Consider the following 10,924-nt stretch of genomic DNA (forward strand, 5'->3'; position numbering starts at 1 on the left):
ATGTTTGACAGACATTTCTGTAGTACCGCCTCCCTGACGTAGATGCCGAGGCCCTTCAGCGATGCTGCCATTCAAGGCACTTGCGTGGGCACTTGAAGTCCCATGGGGGAGTGGACACCTCGCAGTAGATGTCACATGCTGGTTCCCGGGAGCTCAAGGGGTGGCCAAGGGCTGTGCAGATGCGAGGTTGCCAAGGAGGCTTGGCAGGGCTGGGTGGGCGGAGGTCTGGGAGTGAGGGGGCGGAGCCAGGCTGGGAGCAGCGTCACAGGCGGCGTGACGCTGGGGCTGGGCCGCACAGGTGGTGCAGAAGCTGACGCGGATGGTGGGGAAGAACGTGAAGCTGTACGACATGGTGCTGCAGTTCCTGCGGACGCTCTTCCTGCGGACGCGGAACGTGCACTACTGCACGCTGCGGGCCGAGCTGCTCATGTCCCTGCACGACCTGGACGTCGGCGAAATCTGCTCCGTGGACCCCTGCCACAAGGTGGCGCCCCCAGGCCGCTGCCCTTGCTCTCACCTGGGCTCCGTCTCCCCTCCGCATGCTCGCGGTGGTCCTGGTACCTGGGCTCTGCCCAACCCCCGGGCCCCGGGTGCACGCCGGCCCCTGCACCATCCCGCCCACGCGGCTGGGGTCGGGTTGGGGGGAGGTGTCTACACAGCCACGCTCCTCACCTACCTGTTCCATCAGTCCTCCTCCAGCCGGGCAGGCCCCGTGGCCAGCCCGAGACCCTGCCCCGCCTCCTCCGGGCTTGCCAGGCCTCCGGCCCTCCGCTGCCTGGAGCCCTCGGGCCGCTTAGTGGTGATCACCGTGCTCGGGCTTCCTGCACGGCCCTCGTCCCCAGCACAGATGCTGTGCAGCCAGGATGGCATCACCCTCCCTTAGGGCCATGCTCTGAGATTGCAGTGTTCACCCCCTTGGCGGGGCCACCAGAGAGGTACAGTCATCACCTCTACACACCGTCGGACTGGTGGGGACTCAGGCCCTCGGCCTTTTGGCCTTTGCGCCATCCTGTTCCTGGCACAGGTCCCGGCATGGAGCGGGGCCTTGGCGATGGGACACGGTGGTCCTGACCCCTGCCTGGTGTGGGCGGGGCAGGCTGGAGCGCGGTCTCTGGCTGCGTCTTTACTGTGCCTGCCCCGCAGTTTACTTGGTGCCTGGACGCCTGCATCCGTGAGCGGTTCGTGGACAGCAAGAGGGCCCGGGAGCTGCAGGGCTTCCTCGACGGAGTTAAGAGGGGGCAGGAGCAAGTCCTGGGGTGAGCCTTGGCCTTGTGAAAACGCCCCAGCCCCCCAGCGTCCTGTCCATGGGCGTCCGGATGTGCGTGCGGTGTCAGTGGGGTCTGTGTCCTGTGGCTGTTTTTGCAGCACGGTTTAGAACTGCCTGGCACCTTGTGTCCACGACAGACACGATGCTGGCCAGATACCTGGGCGGGGCCCCTGTGCTCGGTTCTCCTGTCATCGTTGCTGTGGGACTCTGGCAGAGTCTGGGTCAGGTTCCCAGAACCAAAGCAGGACCTTAAGTACTGGTTTTCTAGTGTCTTGGTATTTTAAGTTAAGTGCAGGTTTTAAACTGGGAGCTTCTCTTTGGAAGGGGTCCAGAGTGGGTGGTCTCGCTCTGCATGGAGGGGCTGTCTCCCGGCTTAGTGGCTGAGGCAGCCCAGCCCGTGGCTGCCCCCCATGGGCCAGGACCGTCTCAGATTAGTGCTGATGGGCTCCCCCTTGCAGGGATCTGTCCATGATCCTGTGTGACCCGTTCGCCATCAACACCCTGTCGCTGAGTGCGGTCAGGCACCTGCAGGAGCTGGTTGGCCAGGAGACGCTGCCCAGGGTGCGTATGCTCGGCTGCTGTGCTGCCTTCTGGGTAGGCATGGGGCGGTGGCCTGCTGGTGGCTAGGGCCGTGCCACCTCGCTGAGAGCATAGCACCCCACACGTGCATGGCACGTGGAGCCTGTGAGGGACGCGTGGTAGCAGGACCCTGCAGCGAGCAGGTTGGGGGAACGAGGCTCAGGTGAGCAGGTGCTGAGGCCCCGTTCCCCTGTAGGACAGCCCCGACCTCCTGCTGCTGCTCAGGCTGCTGGCGCTGGGCCAGGGGGCCTGGGACATGATCGACAGCCAGGTCTTCAAGGAGCCCAAGATGGTAATGGATGGGGCGGGCACCTTACCACCCTTTCCCTGTGAGAGGCTGAAGGGCGGGCATTGGGGGGTGGCTCAGGCCAGGGACGGGTGGGGCTGTGTGGATGAGCTCTGGCTCCCACCCTAGGAGGTGGGGCTCGTCACCAGGTTCCTGCCGACGCTCATGTCCTTCGTGGTGGACGACCATGCTTTCAACGTGGACCAGAAGCTGCCTGCCGAGGAGAGGGCCCCGGTCACCTACCCCAGCACGCTTCCGGAGAGCTTCACTAAGTACGGCTGTGGGGCGGGGCCGCCCCTTGGGCTCCCCTGGGAAGCCGTGTGGCCGGGCCGCCGGGCTGAGCGTCCTCGCCGCACAGGTTCCTGCAGGAGCAGCGCATGGCCTGCGAGGTGGGGCTGTACTACGTGCTGCACGTCGCCAAGCAGAGGAACAAGAACGCGCTGCTCCGCCTGCTGCCGGGGCTCGGTGAGTCTGGGTGCCGGCTCCGTCGGTTCTGTGTCTTCTGGAAGCTGTTTTGGTACAAAGGCGAGAGGCTTTCACAGATGCTCTCTGCTCCCGTCGCCTTTGGGTGAAGTCCTTGCCCCAGGGGTGGGGGCGCCAGCTTAGTTCAATCCTGCCTGGTGTGGGTGTGCAGCCTCTCAGGTCCTCAGATGCCGAGAGAGCCCCTGGGAGGCGGTGACACTCCTCCGGGAGGATGGGGTGGGGCAGGTCGCTGTAAGCCAGGAAGGGGAGACGTCTGAGTGGACCCTTTCGTGAGTCAGCTGCGGGTTGAGCCAGGGAGAAGGGGCTTCTGGGAGCCTGGCCGTCCCACCGCGCACGTAGGCCCACGGGCCTCTGCTGGCCCAGGCCTTGTCGGGGTGTTGAGACTTTTGCAGACATACTGTACGTTTCTTGCCAAGTGTGTTTCCCGGTCATTGACGAGTCTGCTGGCGAAGCGCTATTTTGTTGGCATCTCTGCGGAGAAAGCTGTCTGTCTGTGGCTGTTAACTTACACCCAGCCGCCACCTACCCAGTGACACGAACCCGTTCTGGAGGGCAGTGTGTCTGAAGGGAGTGTGCCCGGGCTGCAGTCAGGGGTAGGCAGGGCTGGGTCCTGGAGGCTGTGGGCAGGGCATTTGTCCCCGCTGCCCCCCGCATCCTTGGCGGGAGGCCCTGTCCTCTCCCCCCCCACACACAGCTTCTTCCATCCGATTTGTCTGACTGTGGCCCGCCCTCACCCACGCCCTTTCTGAAGGACCCAAGGGTGCCGCTGGGCCCACTAGGTCATGCAGTGTCATCTCCCACCTCGGGCCCTGCCACATTGTCACAGGGACGGCTCCTGGGTCGGGACATGGGCGGGCCCTGGGCTGGCGTTCTGCCCGTGTTTGGGCACATCCGGGACCAGCTACCGGTACTCGTGTCTGCCTCGTCCTTCCCGCTCCTTCCAGCGCTTTCGTTTCTGTGTCTTGTGGGCTGGAGACAGGTGTCCTGCTGCAGCGGGAGCATCCGTGTCCCCAGCTGTGCTGCAGCCCCAGGCGGGAGGGGCGCGCTTGCTTGTCTGTGTTATCAGCCCTTAGAGTAAGAGCAGCTGTTGATTTTGTAAGTTCTCTTTTGCTGACTTTTTAACTCTACTGTGGGAACTGTTCATGAAATCAGAAGTAAAAAGCACAGCGTGGGGACCCCATGCCCTCCGCCCACCTCCATGGAGATGTGTGTGTGGCCACCTGTCCCCTCAGTGGCAGTCGGGACAAGTCCCGTGCTCCCAGCCCACCGGCTGTGAACGATGTAGCAGGTGTGTCAATGAAAAGGGAAGTTCTTAAAAACCGCGGCTCTAGCCCACGAACGCCTTGGGTCGTCCCGGTGAGGTCAGGTCTCTCTGGTTGTCACACTTTCGTTCAAGGTGGTTAGTCTGTTCCAGTTAGGGTTCTGACAAGGTCCTCGCGTCACCCTGCGTTTCCCTGCTGCCTTGCGGGTCTCGGGTTTCGTGGGGTTTGTTGGGGGGGCCCAGGGTGTTTGCTCCCTGACGGGGAATCGCTAGCACTGTGTCTGCGGTCGGAGCTGTGACGGAGTGCCCCCTTCCCTGGTGCCTCAGCGGCGCGTTGTCCCCGAGACTGTCAGAGCTTTGCGAGCTCCGGTGGTGGCAGCTGGGGCTGTCAGCGTTTCTGGAATAGACGCCACAGCCATCGTGGCCAGGCGCGTGCCCCGTGTGGCCAGCTGCCCTCTGCTGGCTCCCAGCCCTGCTCGTCAGTGAGGGTCGTGGGCGGTTGCTCTCGCAGCCTCTCTTGAGGCTGGTGTCTGTGGTTTCAAAAGAAGGACCGTGTTTCTCTGCTGCTGTTCCTCAGGAACGGCAGAGGGGGCCACCAGTGTCTGGTCCTCTAGTTACTGGTTTGTTCGGGCTGTCTCTCTTTTGGAGCCTGCTCAACGCAAAGTCCCTTGGCCACTGTGCAGAGCCGTGTGTGATGAGCCTCCACCCGCTCCCTGGGCCTGTGCACTGTAGCCCCGCCCGGGCCCCCGCTGGCCCCACCGCTGGCCTCGCCCATTTGGCCCTGGTTCTAGCTCAGGAAGAGTCCTTGGAAGTGCCATCTTGCAGTCACCCAGTTCTTTCGCGGGTGCAGGGCTGGCCCCAGGCAGGGGTGTGGGTGGCGATGAGTGACTTCGGCTGTGCCCATAGTGGAGACCTTCGGCGACCTGGCCTTCGGTGACATCTTTCTCCACCTGCTCACGGGGACGCTGGCGCTGCTGGCTGACGAGTTCGCCGTGGAGGACTTCTGCAGCGGCCTTTTCGATGGCTTCCTCCTCACCGCCGCCCCCAGGTACCCGGGGGGACGGACGGGCGCCGGCTGGGCGGGGGGCGGGCTCGGCCTGCAGCACCTGTGGCCTCTTCCAGGAAGGAGAACGTGCAGCGGCACGCGCTGCGGCTGCTCCTGCACCTGCACCACCGCGTGGCGCCGGCCAAGCTGCAGGCCCTGCAGAAGGCGCTGGAGCCCACCGGCCAGGTGGGTGCCGGGGCACGCCACATGCCGGCCGCTCCCCATCAGCGTGGGGGCACTCGGAGTGGCCACGGGGCCTGTCCCCAACCGCGCGCTTTCCCCACAGAGCGGAGAGGCCGTGAAGGAGCTGTACTCCCAGCTCGGCGAGAGACTGGAGCAGCTGGACCAGCAGAAGCCCAGCCCCGCCCAGGCTGCGGAGAGCCCGGCGCTAGAGCTGCCTTTGCCAGCTGTGCCCGCCCCGGCTGGCCTCTGATGCGCCGCCTGGAACCTGGGCAGGGTCCCCAGTGCAGACGTGGCCCTGGGTGGCCAGGAGAAGGGGCTCCGTGGACTTGAGCTGCTGGGCCTTGTGTCTCCTAGGACAGACTGGTGCTAACGGGACGGCGATGGGCTGAGCCTCACCCAGCCCCGCCCCGCTCCAGGTCCTGCACGGTGTGCGCCACTGTGGGAACAGGACCAGTGTCCCCAACCCGGCATCTCCGGGCGGGGTCTGTGCAGCACAGCCCCTGCTCGGTGCCCGCCGTGCCCGCCTGGCCCTCGCTCCTGAGCCGGGGTGGGCTCACTCCTGCCCCGCAGTGGGTTCCGCTGCTGTAGGGGAAGCAGCGGCAGTGACTGGGGTTAGGAGGAAGCTCCCTGTTGTCCAAGGGGAGGGGGCAGGGGCACCGGGGCCTGAGGGGAAGTGGGCAGGGCTGGCCGTGTTGGCACAGATGGATGACATTGCTGGGTCAGCCCGGCTCCCTCTGAGGACCTGCCGAGTGTTTGATAGTGGATGGTCCTCTGCGATCTGGCAGGGAGCTGCCCCTCCCCTGACCAACAGCACCCCAGGTAGCAGAGTGGCCAAGGGGCGTCTGGGCTCCCACCCACTGCCTCAATTTACCCCTGAGTTGTGTGCCCTTGTTCAGCTGCACTGTCTCTGCCACATGAGGGACAGCGTTTGCGCACAGTGTGAATAAAAGACGTTGGTTAAGCCCAGCAGCTGCCTCTGCCTTGGGGGAGTGTGGGGGGCGGGGTGCCCCGGGGCTGGGTGTTGCGTGGGCAGGTGCCTCCTTAAGGGCGTGTCCATCTTTGGGCCGCAGTCTCGATGTGCAGCCTTGCCCAGGACAGACAGCACGGCTGACAGTCCTGGGCGTGGCTGGCTGGTCATCAGAGCCGCTCAGGGCCACCAGACTGGTTGCCTCACTGCCCTTCGCCAGTGGTGACATGCTTGTCAGGCTCTGGCGGTGGCTGTGACCATGGCAGGTGCAGCCCTGCAGGTGGGGAGGGCCTGAGGACGGCCATAGAGGGGACTGTGGAGAGCCAAGATGTGGGCAGGTTTGGAGCAGCTTTTATTTCTCTTAAGACAAGAAACATCTCAGTGCACTGACGGAAGTGACCCAGTGAGAAGTGGCCGGGGCGAGCATGGAGATGGCTGTGCCACTGAGTGGGCCAGAGGGGGCAGGGCCAGGGCGCAAGCAGGGGCCCTCAAGGCAGCAGGGATGACCTCAGGGAGGAGGCGGATCTGTGGGTGCAGACACTGGGGGTCCCCTTCAGGCTGCTGGCATTTTCCCCGGGAAGCAGGGAACCGCGGAATGGGGACTGAGGAGGGAGGGCCAGGAGGGACTTGGCAGCGGGACCTGCAGGGTCCACCTGAGTTGTGGTCAAGGTGGACAGAGACGGGTCAGTGCAGCTGGGCTCCCCCAGCCCGGATGGGCCGGGGACTGACCCTGGTGCGGGAGGGTGTCGGGGGAGGGCAGGACGGGCGTGGCGGGCCGCAGCTGTTGGCAGCGAGGTCTAGGTGGGACGTTGGGAGAGTGGCTAAACCTGGGGGACATAGTTGGAGGTGACCAGCTGCAGGGCTGTGAAGCAGAACCCCTGCGACAGGACGGGAGCAGGGTGCGGGGGTCGATAGTGATCCTGAGCAAATACTGTCGGAGGGGAGGGAGGGTCCAACTGTGTGAGCGTCCACAGGGGAATTCGGGAGGGAGTTTTGGAAACCAATCTGCTGTTCGGGGGTGGGGTGGGGAGCAGTCGGGGGAAGGGTCTGCGGAGAAGAGGTTGGCGACTTGGACAAGACAGTGAATTTGGGCTGGAGGTGGGCGGGAGGCCTCCCAGAGCCCGTCCGGGTGTGACGGGGGTGGTACCAGGGGCCTTTTTGTCCCTGGACTTGGGAGGAACTGCAGGAGGTTTGGCCTTAGCCCAGGGCTCAGCTTTACTCTTGATTCCTGCCACCCTGTGCTGGAGCCCCCCACCTCCTCACTCGGGCTAGGGCTCTGGACCCCAGAGAGTTTGGCAGATCAGCCCCCAGCAGAAGCAGCCAGCCACTGGGACAGGCCTGCCCGACCCCTGCTCTCCATGCCACGGTCATGGGGTACAGGCAGGGCCCATAAAGACAATGTGTTCTTCTGCCCTGGAACCAGGAAGGCCTGGGCATGGGCTGAAAGCACCGTCAGGCCACATGGACAAGGGGCTAGAGGGGTCCCCAAGCACCTGGCCCTGTACAGAGAAGGGGCAGCAGGTCCCGGGGAACAAGGCCCTGCTGCTGGAGAGGGCTCAGTGGAGCAGTGGCTTCTCAGCCCTGGGAGCAGGATTGTGGGACAAGGTGGTGGTGGCAGAGGGCACTGGCTACGTGGACAGACAGGAATGCCCACGTGTCACCAGCAGGCCTGTGAAGCCCACGGTCTGGAGAGAATGGGAAGCCCCACGCCCATGGCAGATATCTCATGCAGGCACAGGGAGGGGAGGCAGAGAAGCGGGGACTGGGCAGGACAGACTCGAGGGTGGGACCCTGGAGCCAGGGGACTCAGGACTGCCTGGCCTGTGGGTTGCGGGGGTGCAGTGTCAGGACTGGTTTGGGGTGTCGCTGTTGACAAGACCACTCGTCAGGGGGGCTGTGACAGGCTTGGGCCTGGCAGGGGCCAGCTCGCTTGGCCAGAACGGGTGGAGCCAGGGTCCACGCAGGTGAAAAGGGGCGGGGCAGGGCCCGTGAAGCTGGTGGCCTGGGAAAGCCAGGGCCTTCATCTGCCAGCTGGGCCCAGGTTCTTTCTAAATTCGCTCTCCCACCAGGTCCCTGAGCCCGTGGGGATCTGTCCCCGGGGCGAGAACTTTGTCTCTGGCTGTGCTGCTTTGTTCTCAGGGCTCCAGACTGGGCACAGGGGAAAAGGAAGGAGATGGTCCCCCCTCTATAGAGTGGGGGAGGAAAAAGGACATGAGCCCTGGTCTGGGGGCTCCAGACTGGGGTCAGAGGAGAGGAAGGGAGTGGAGAGAGAATAGGGAGGAATGTGGGGACACCAGCTGGGCAGGGGGCCCTGCCTGATCCTCTGCCCCTGTGGGGGCTCAGGTGAGGGGCTGTCCGTGGGGTTGGTGGGAGTCCGTGGAGGGCAGATGAGGTGCAAGGCCCATGAGCCCCGGCTGGAGGAGGGGAAACCTTCAGCCTCGCCGGGGCTCCTGGGCCTGGAGCGACCCAAGAGGGCCGCAGGGTTCAGGAGCGTAGGTGACCCGCTGGCCAGGGGCCTGGCTGATCCAGTCAGACCTCCCCATCTGGCGCCTGCGTCCAGCCTAAGTCCCGCCCTTGCCGCACCCCTGACTCACTTCCTTTGCATAGAAGCGGAAACCTCCCCGGCTTCCTCCGCTCTGGACGCTCCCTGGGGACCCGCAGGTGCTGCCCCTCCAGGCCTGAGCTGGCCCAGCCAGCCCCCCGACCCCAGCCAGGGTTTTCGGCTTCCTGGGTCACAGGCCTCAGTGCACAGGGAGGGGGCTGCCCTGACCCAGCTGCAGGTATGGGGGTGGTTTGGGGGCCAGGGGCATGTACCCCCATCTCTCCAGCTCTGTCTCCCCAGTTGCTCTTCCCTCATGCTCTTGTCTTTCTGTCCATCTTCCCACCCCGCCCCCACCGGCTGCCCTTCCAGCACCGTGGTCGATGGAAGGGTGTTGGGAGGACCCCAGTCTTGGGGGTTGGTGGCTCAGCGTGAGCACAGGGCTGGGGCCCATTCTCAAAAGCATAAGTTCCAGACAGACCCCACCCCGAAGTGTTCTTTAGTGTGTGGGGCGTCCCAACTCCAGGGGTGCTCGGGCCTCTGCTTCCTCTGGCTCCCACTTGGAACGCGAGGGCCCCTGGCGACCGGCAGGCGGAGCTGTGGGTGGGGGAGGGGCAGGGTCCGGCCTTGACCTTTTTTCACCCCTAATCGGCGCCTAGTCGGCACCAACTCCTCCTCCAGGAAGCCCGGAAGCCGCCGGATAAGCCGAGATCCCTCCCCGTCCCCCTAGACTTCCTCAGGGTCTGCGGCTGTTTATGGGAGGCCCTGAGAGATTTGCATGGGGCCCCGCGGGGAGCTGTTTCCTGGTTGGAGGGGCAACGCTCCGGTTCCGGCCGGACCAGGTCCTGGCCCGGCCCGGCCCTCCCGGGAGGATGAGTTCACTCCGGGGAAGGGTCCCAGTCGGCCGCGCGGAAGTCTGGAGAGCCTCTCGGTCTTCCTGTTGCAGGGAGGGCGAGCTGCATGCCGAGCGCCTCCCCTGCGCCATGGACCGCGGCCAGCCCAGCCCGCAGCCCGGGGCCGCGGCCCCCGGCGCGAGCGTGATGGCGCCGGTGCGAGCCGTGGTCCGCCTGCGTCGCCGCGTGTGTCTCCTGCGCAAGCGGCGCCTTCTGCCGCCGGGCGCGGGGCCGGACTCGGGGCCCCGGGAGCCGCGCGCGGAGCCGCACCAGCCGCAGTTCTTCACGTTCGACGGCCCCGCGGAGCTGCCCCCGAGGACGCCGCGGAAGAAGCGCCGGCGCAGCCGCGTGGTGCTGTACCCCGAGACGGCGCGCAAGTGCCGACCGCGCGCCGAGCGCCAGAGCCGCGCGCAGCGCTGCCTGCTGTTGCTCGTGGCCATCGTGGGCTTCCAGGTGCTCAACGCCATCGAGAACCTGGATGATAACGCGCAGCGCTACGACCTCGACGGGCTGGAGAAGGCGCTGCAGCGCGCCGTGTTCGGCCAGTCGGCGGCCGTGGGGCGCATCGTGGCGCTGTTGCGGGACTACCTGGCCACGCACGTGCACAGCCGCCCGCTGCTCCTTGCGCTGCACGGCCCCAGTGGCGTCGGCAAGAGCCACGTGGGCCGCCTGCTGGCTCGCCACTTCCGTGCGGTGCTGGAGGACGGCGCGCCGGTGCTGCAGTACGATGCGCGGCACCACTGTCCCGAGCCGCGCTCCGCGGAGGACTGCCGCGAGGAGCTGGCGCGGCGCGTGGCGGACGTGGTGGCTCAGGCCGAGGCGGAGGAGAAGACGCCGCTCTTGGTGCTGGACGACGTGGAGCTCATGCCGCCGGCGCTGCTGGACGAGCTGCACGGCTTCTTGCAGCCGCAGCGCTCCCACCATTTCCACAACGCCATCTACGTGCTGCTCAGTGGCGCCGGCGGCGCGGAGATCACGCGCTTCGTGCTGCAGAACGCGTCCCGTGCGCTGCCCCCGCGCCCTGACGGTACCCACGGTGCCCGGGCCGAGGAGGAGCTGCGCGCGAGCCTGCGGGCGCTCCTGGTCCGCGAGCACCCGCTGTGGCAGGCCGCGGCCATCGTGCCCTTTCTGCTGCTGGACAAGCGCGACGTGGTCAACTGCTTCCGGGACGAGATGGCGGGGGAGGGCTTCTTCCCGGAGCAGGCCCGCGCCGAGCTCCTGGCCGCGCAGCTCAGCTACTACAGCGTCGCTGGCCGCGAGTTCGCTGTCACTGGCTGCAAGCAGGTGGTGGCCAAAGTGAACCTCTTGTAGCATAGGCGCAGCTGGACACGATGGGACATGTGGTGGCAGTACTGGAGAGTGCCCCTATGGATTCGCCTCAGGCCCCTGAGGCCCAGAATAAACCTGTCTATGGCGCCCCA

General features: G+C 65.8%; 2 protein-coding genes across 2 annotated transcripts in view; both read left to right on the plus strand.

Moving 5' to 3' along the window:
• NELFB (negative elongation factor complex member B) overlaps positions 1-6,070 on the plus strand; it is a 13,057-nt gene extending 6,987 nt beyond the window's left edge. Inside the window, exons 5-13 of the mRNA XM_039858873.1 lie at positions 299-484; positions 1,144-1,256; positions 1,726-1,828; positions 2,043-2,138; positions 2,262-2,404; positions 2,491-2,597; positions 4,783-4,924; positions 4,999-5,107; positions 5,208-6,070. Of these exons, the coding sequence (XP_039714807.1) occupies positions 299-484; positions 1,144-1,256; positions 1,726-1,828; positions 2,043-2,138; positions 2,262-2,404; positions 2,491-2,597; positions 4,783-4,924; positions 4,999-5,107; positions 5,208-5,354 (1,146 nt within the window). The 3' untranslated portion in view covers positions 5,355-6,070. The remainder of the gene's footprint in view (positions 1-298; positions 485-1,143; positions 1,257-1,725; positions 1,829-2,042; positions 2,139-2,261; positions 2,405-2,490; positions 2,598-4,782; positions 4,925-4,998; positions 5,108-5,207) is intronic.
• Positions 6,071-8,686: 2,616 nt separating this feature from the next.
• TOR4A (torsin family 4 member A) lies at positions 8,687-10,924 on the plus strand. Its single transcript, XM_039859041.1, has 2 exons — positions 8,687-8,851; positions 9,557-10,924. The coding sequence occupies exon 2, from the start codon at positions 9,594-9,596 to the stop codon at positions 10,812-10,814; it is 1,221 nt and encodes a 406-aa protein (XP_039714975.1). The 5' UTR covers positions 8,687-8,851; positions 9,557-9,593; the 3' UTR covers positions 10,815-10,924.

The sequence above is a fragment of the Pteropus medius genome, unplaced genomic scaffold (assembly GCF_902729225.1).
Source record: "Pteropus medius unplaced genomic scaffold, Ma_sr-lr_union100, whole genome shotgun sequence".
In the NCBI taxonomy this organism is placed as follows: Eukaryota; Metazoa; Chordata; class Mammalia; order Chiroptera; family Pteropodidae; genus Pteropus; species Pteropus medius.

Coding starts and splice junctions, on each gene's coding strand:
- TOR4A (XM_039859041.1), top strand. CDS start 9,594: ATGGACCGCGGCCAGCCCAGCCCGCAGCCCGGGGCCGCGGCCCCCGGC.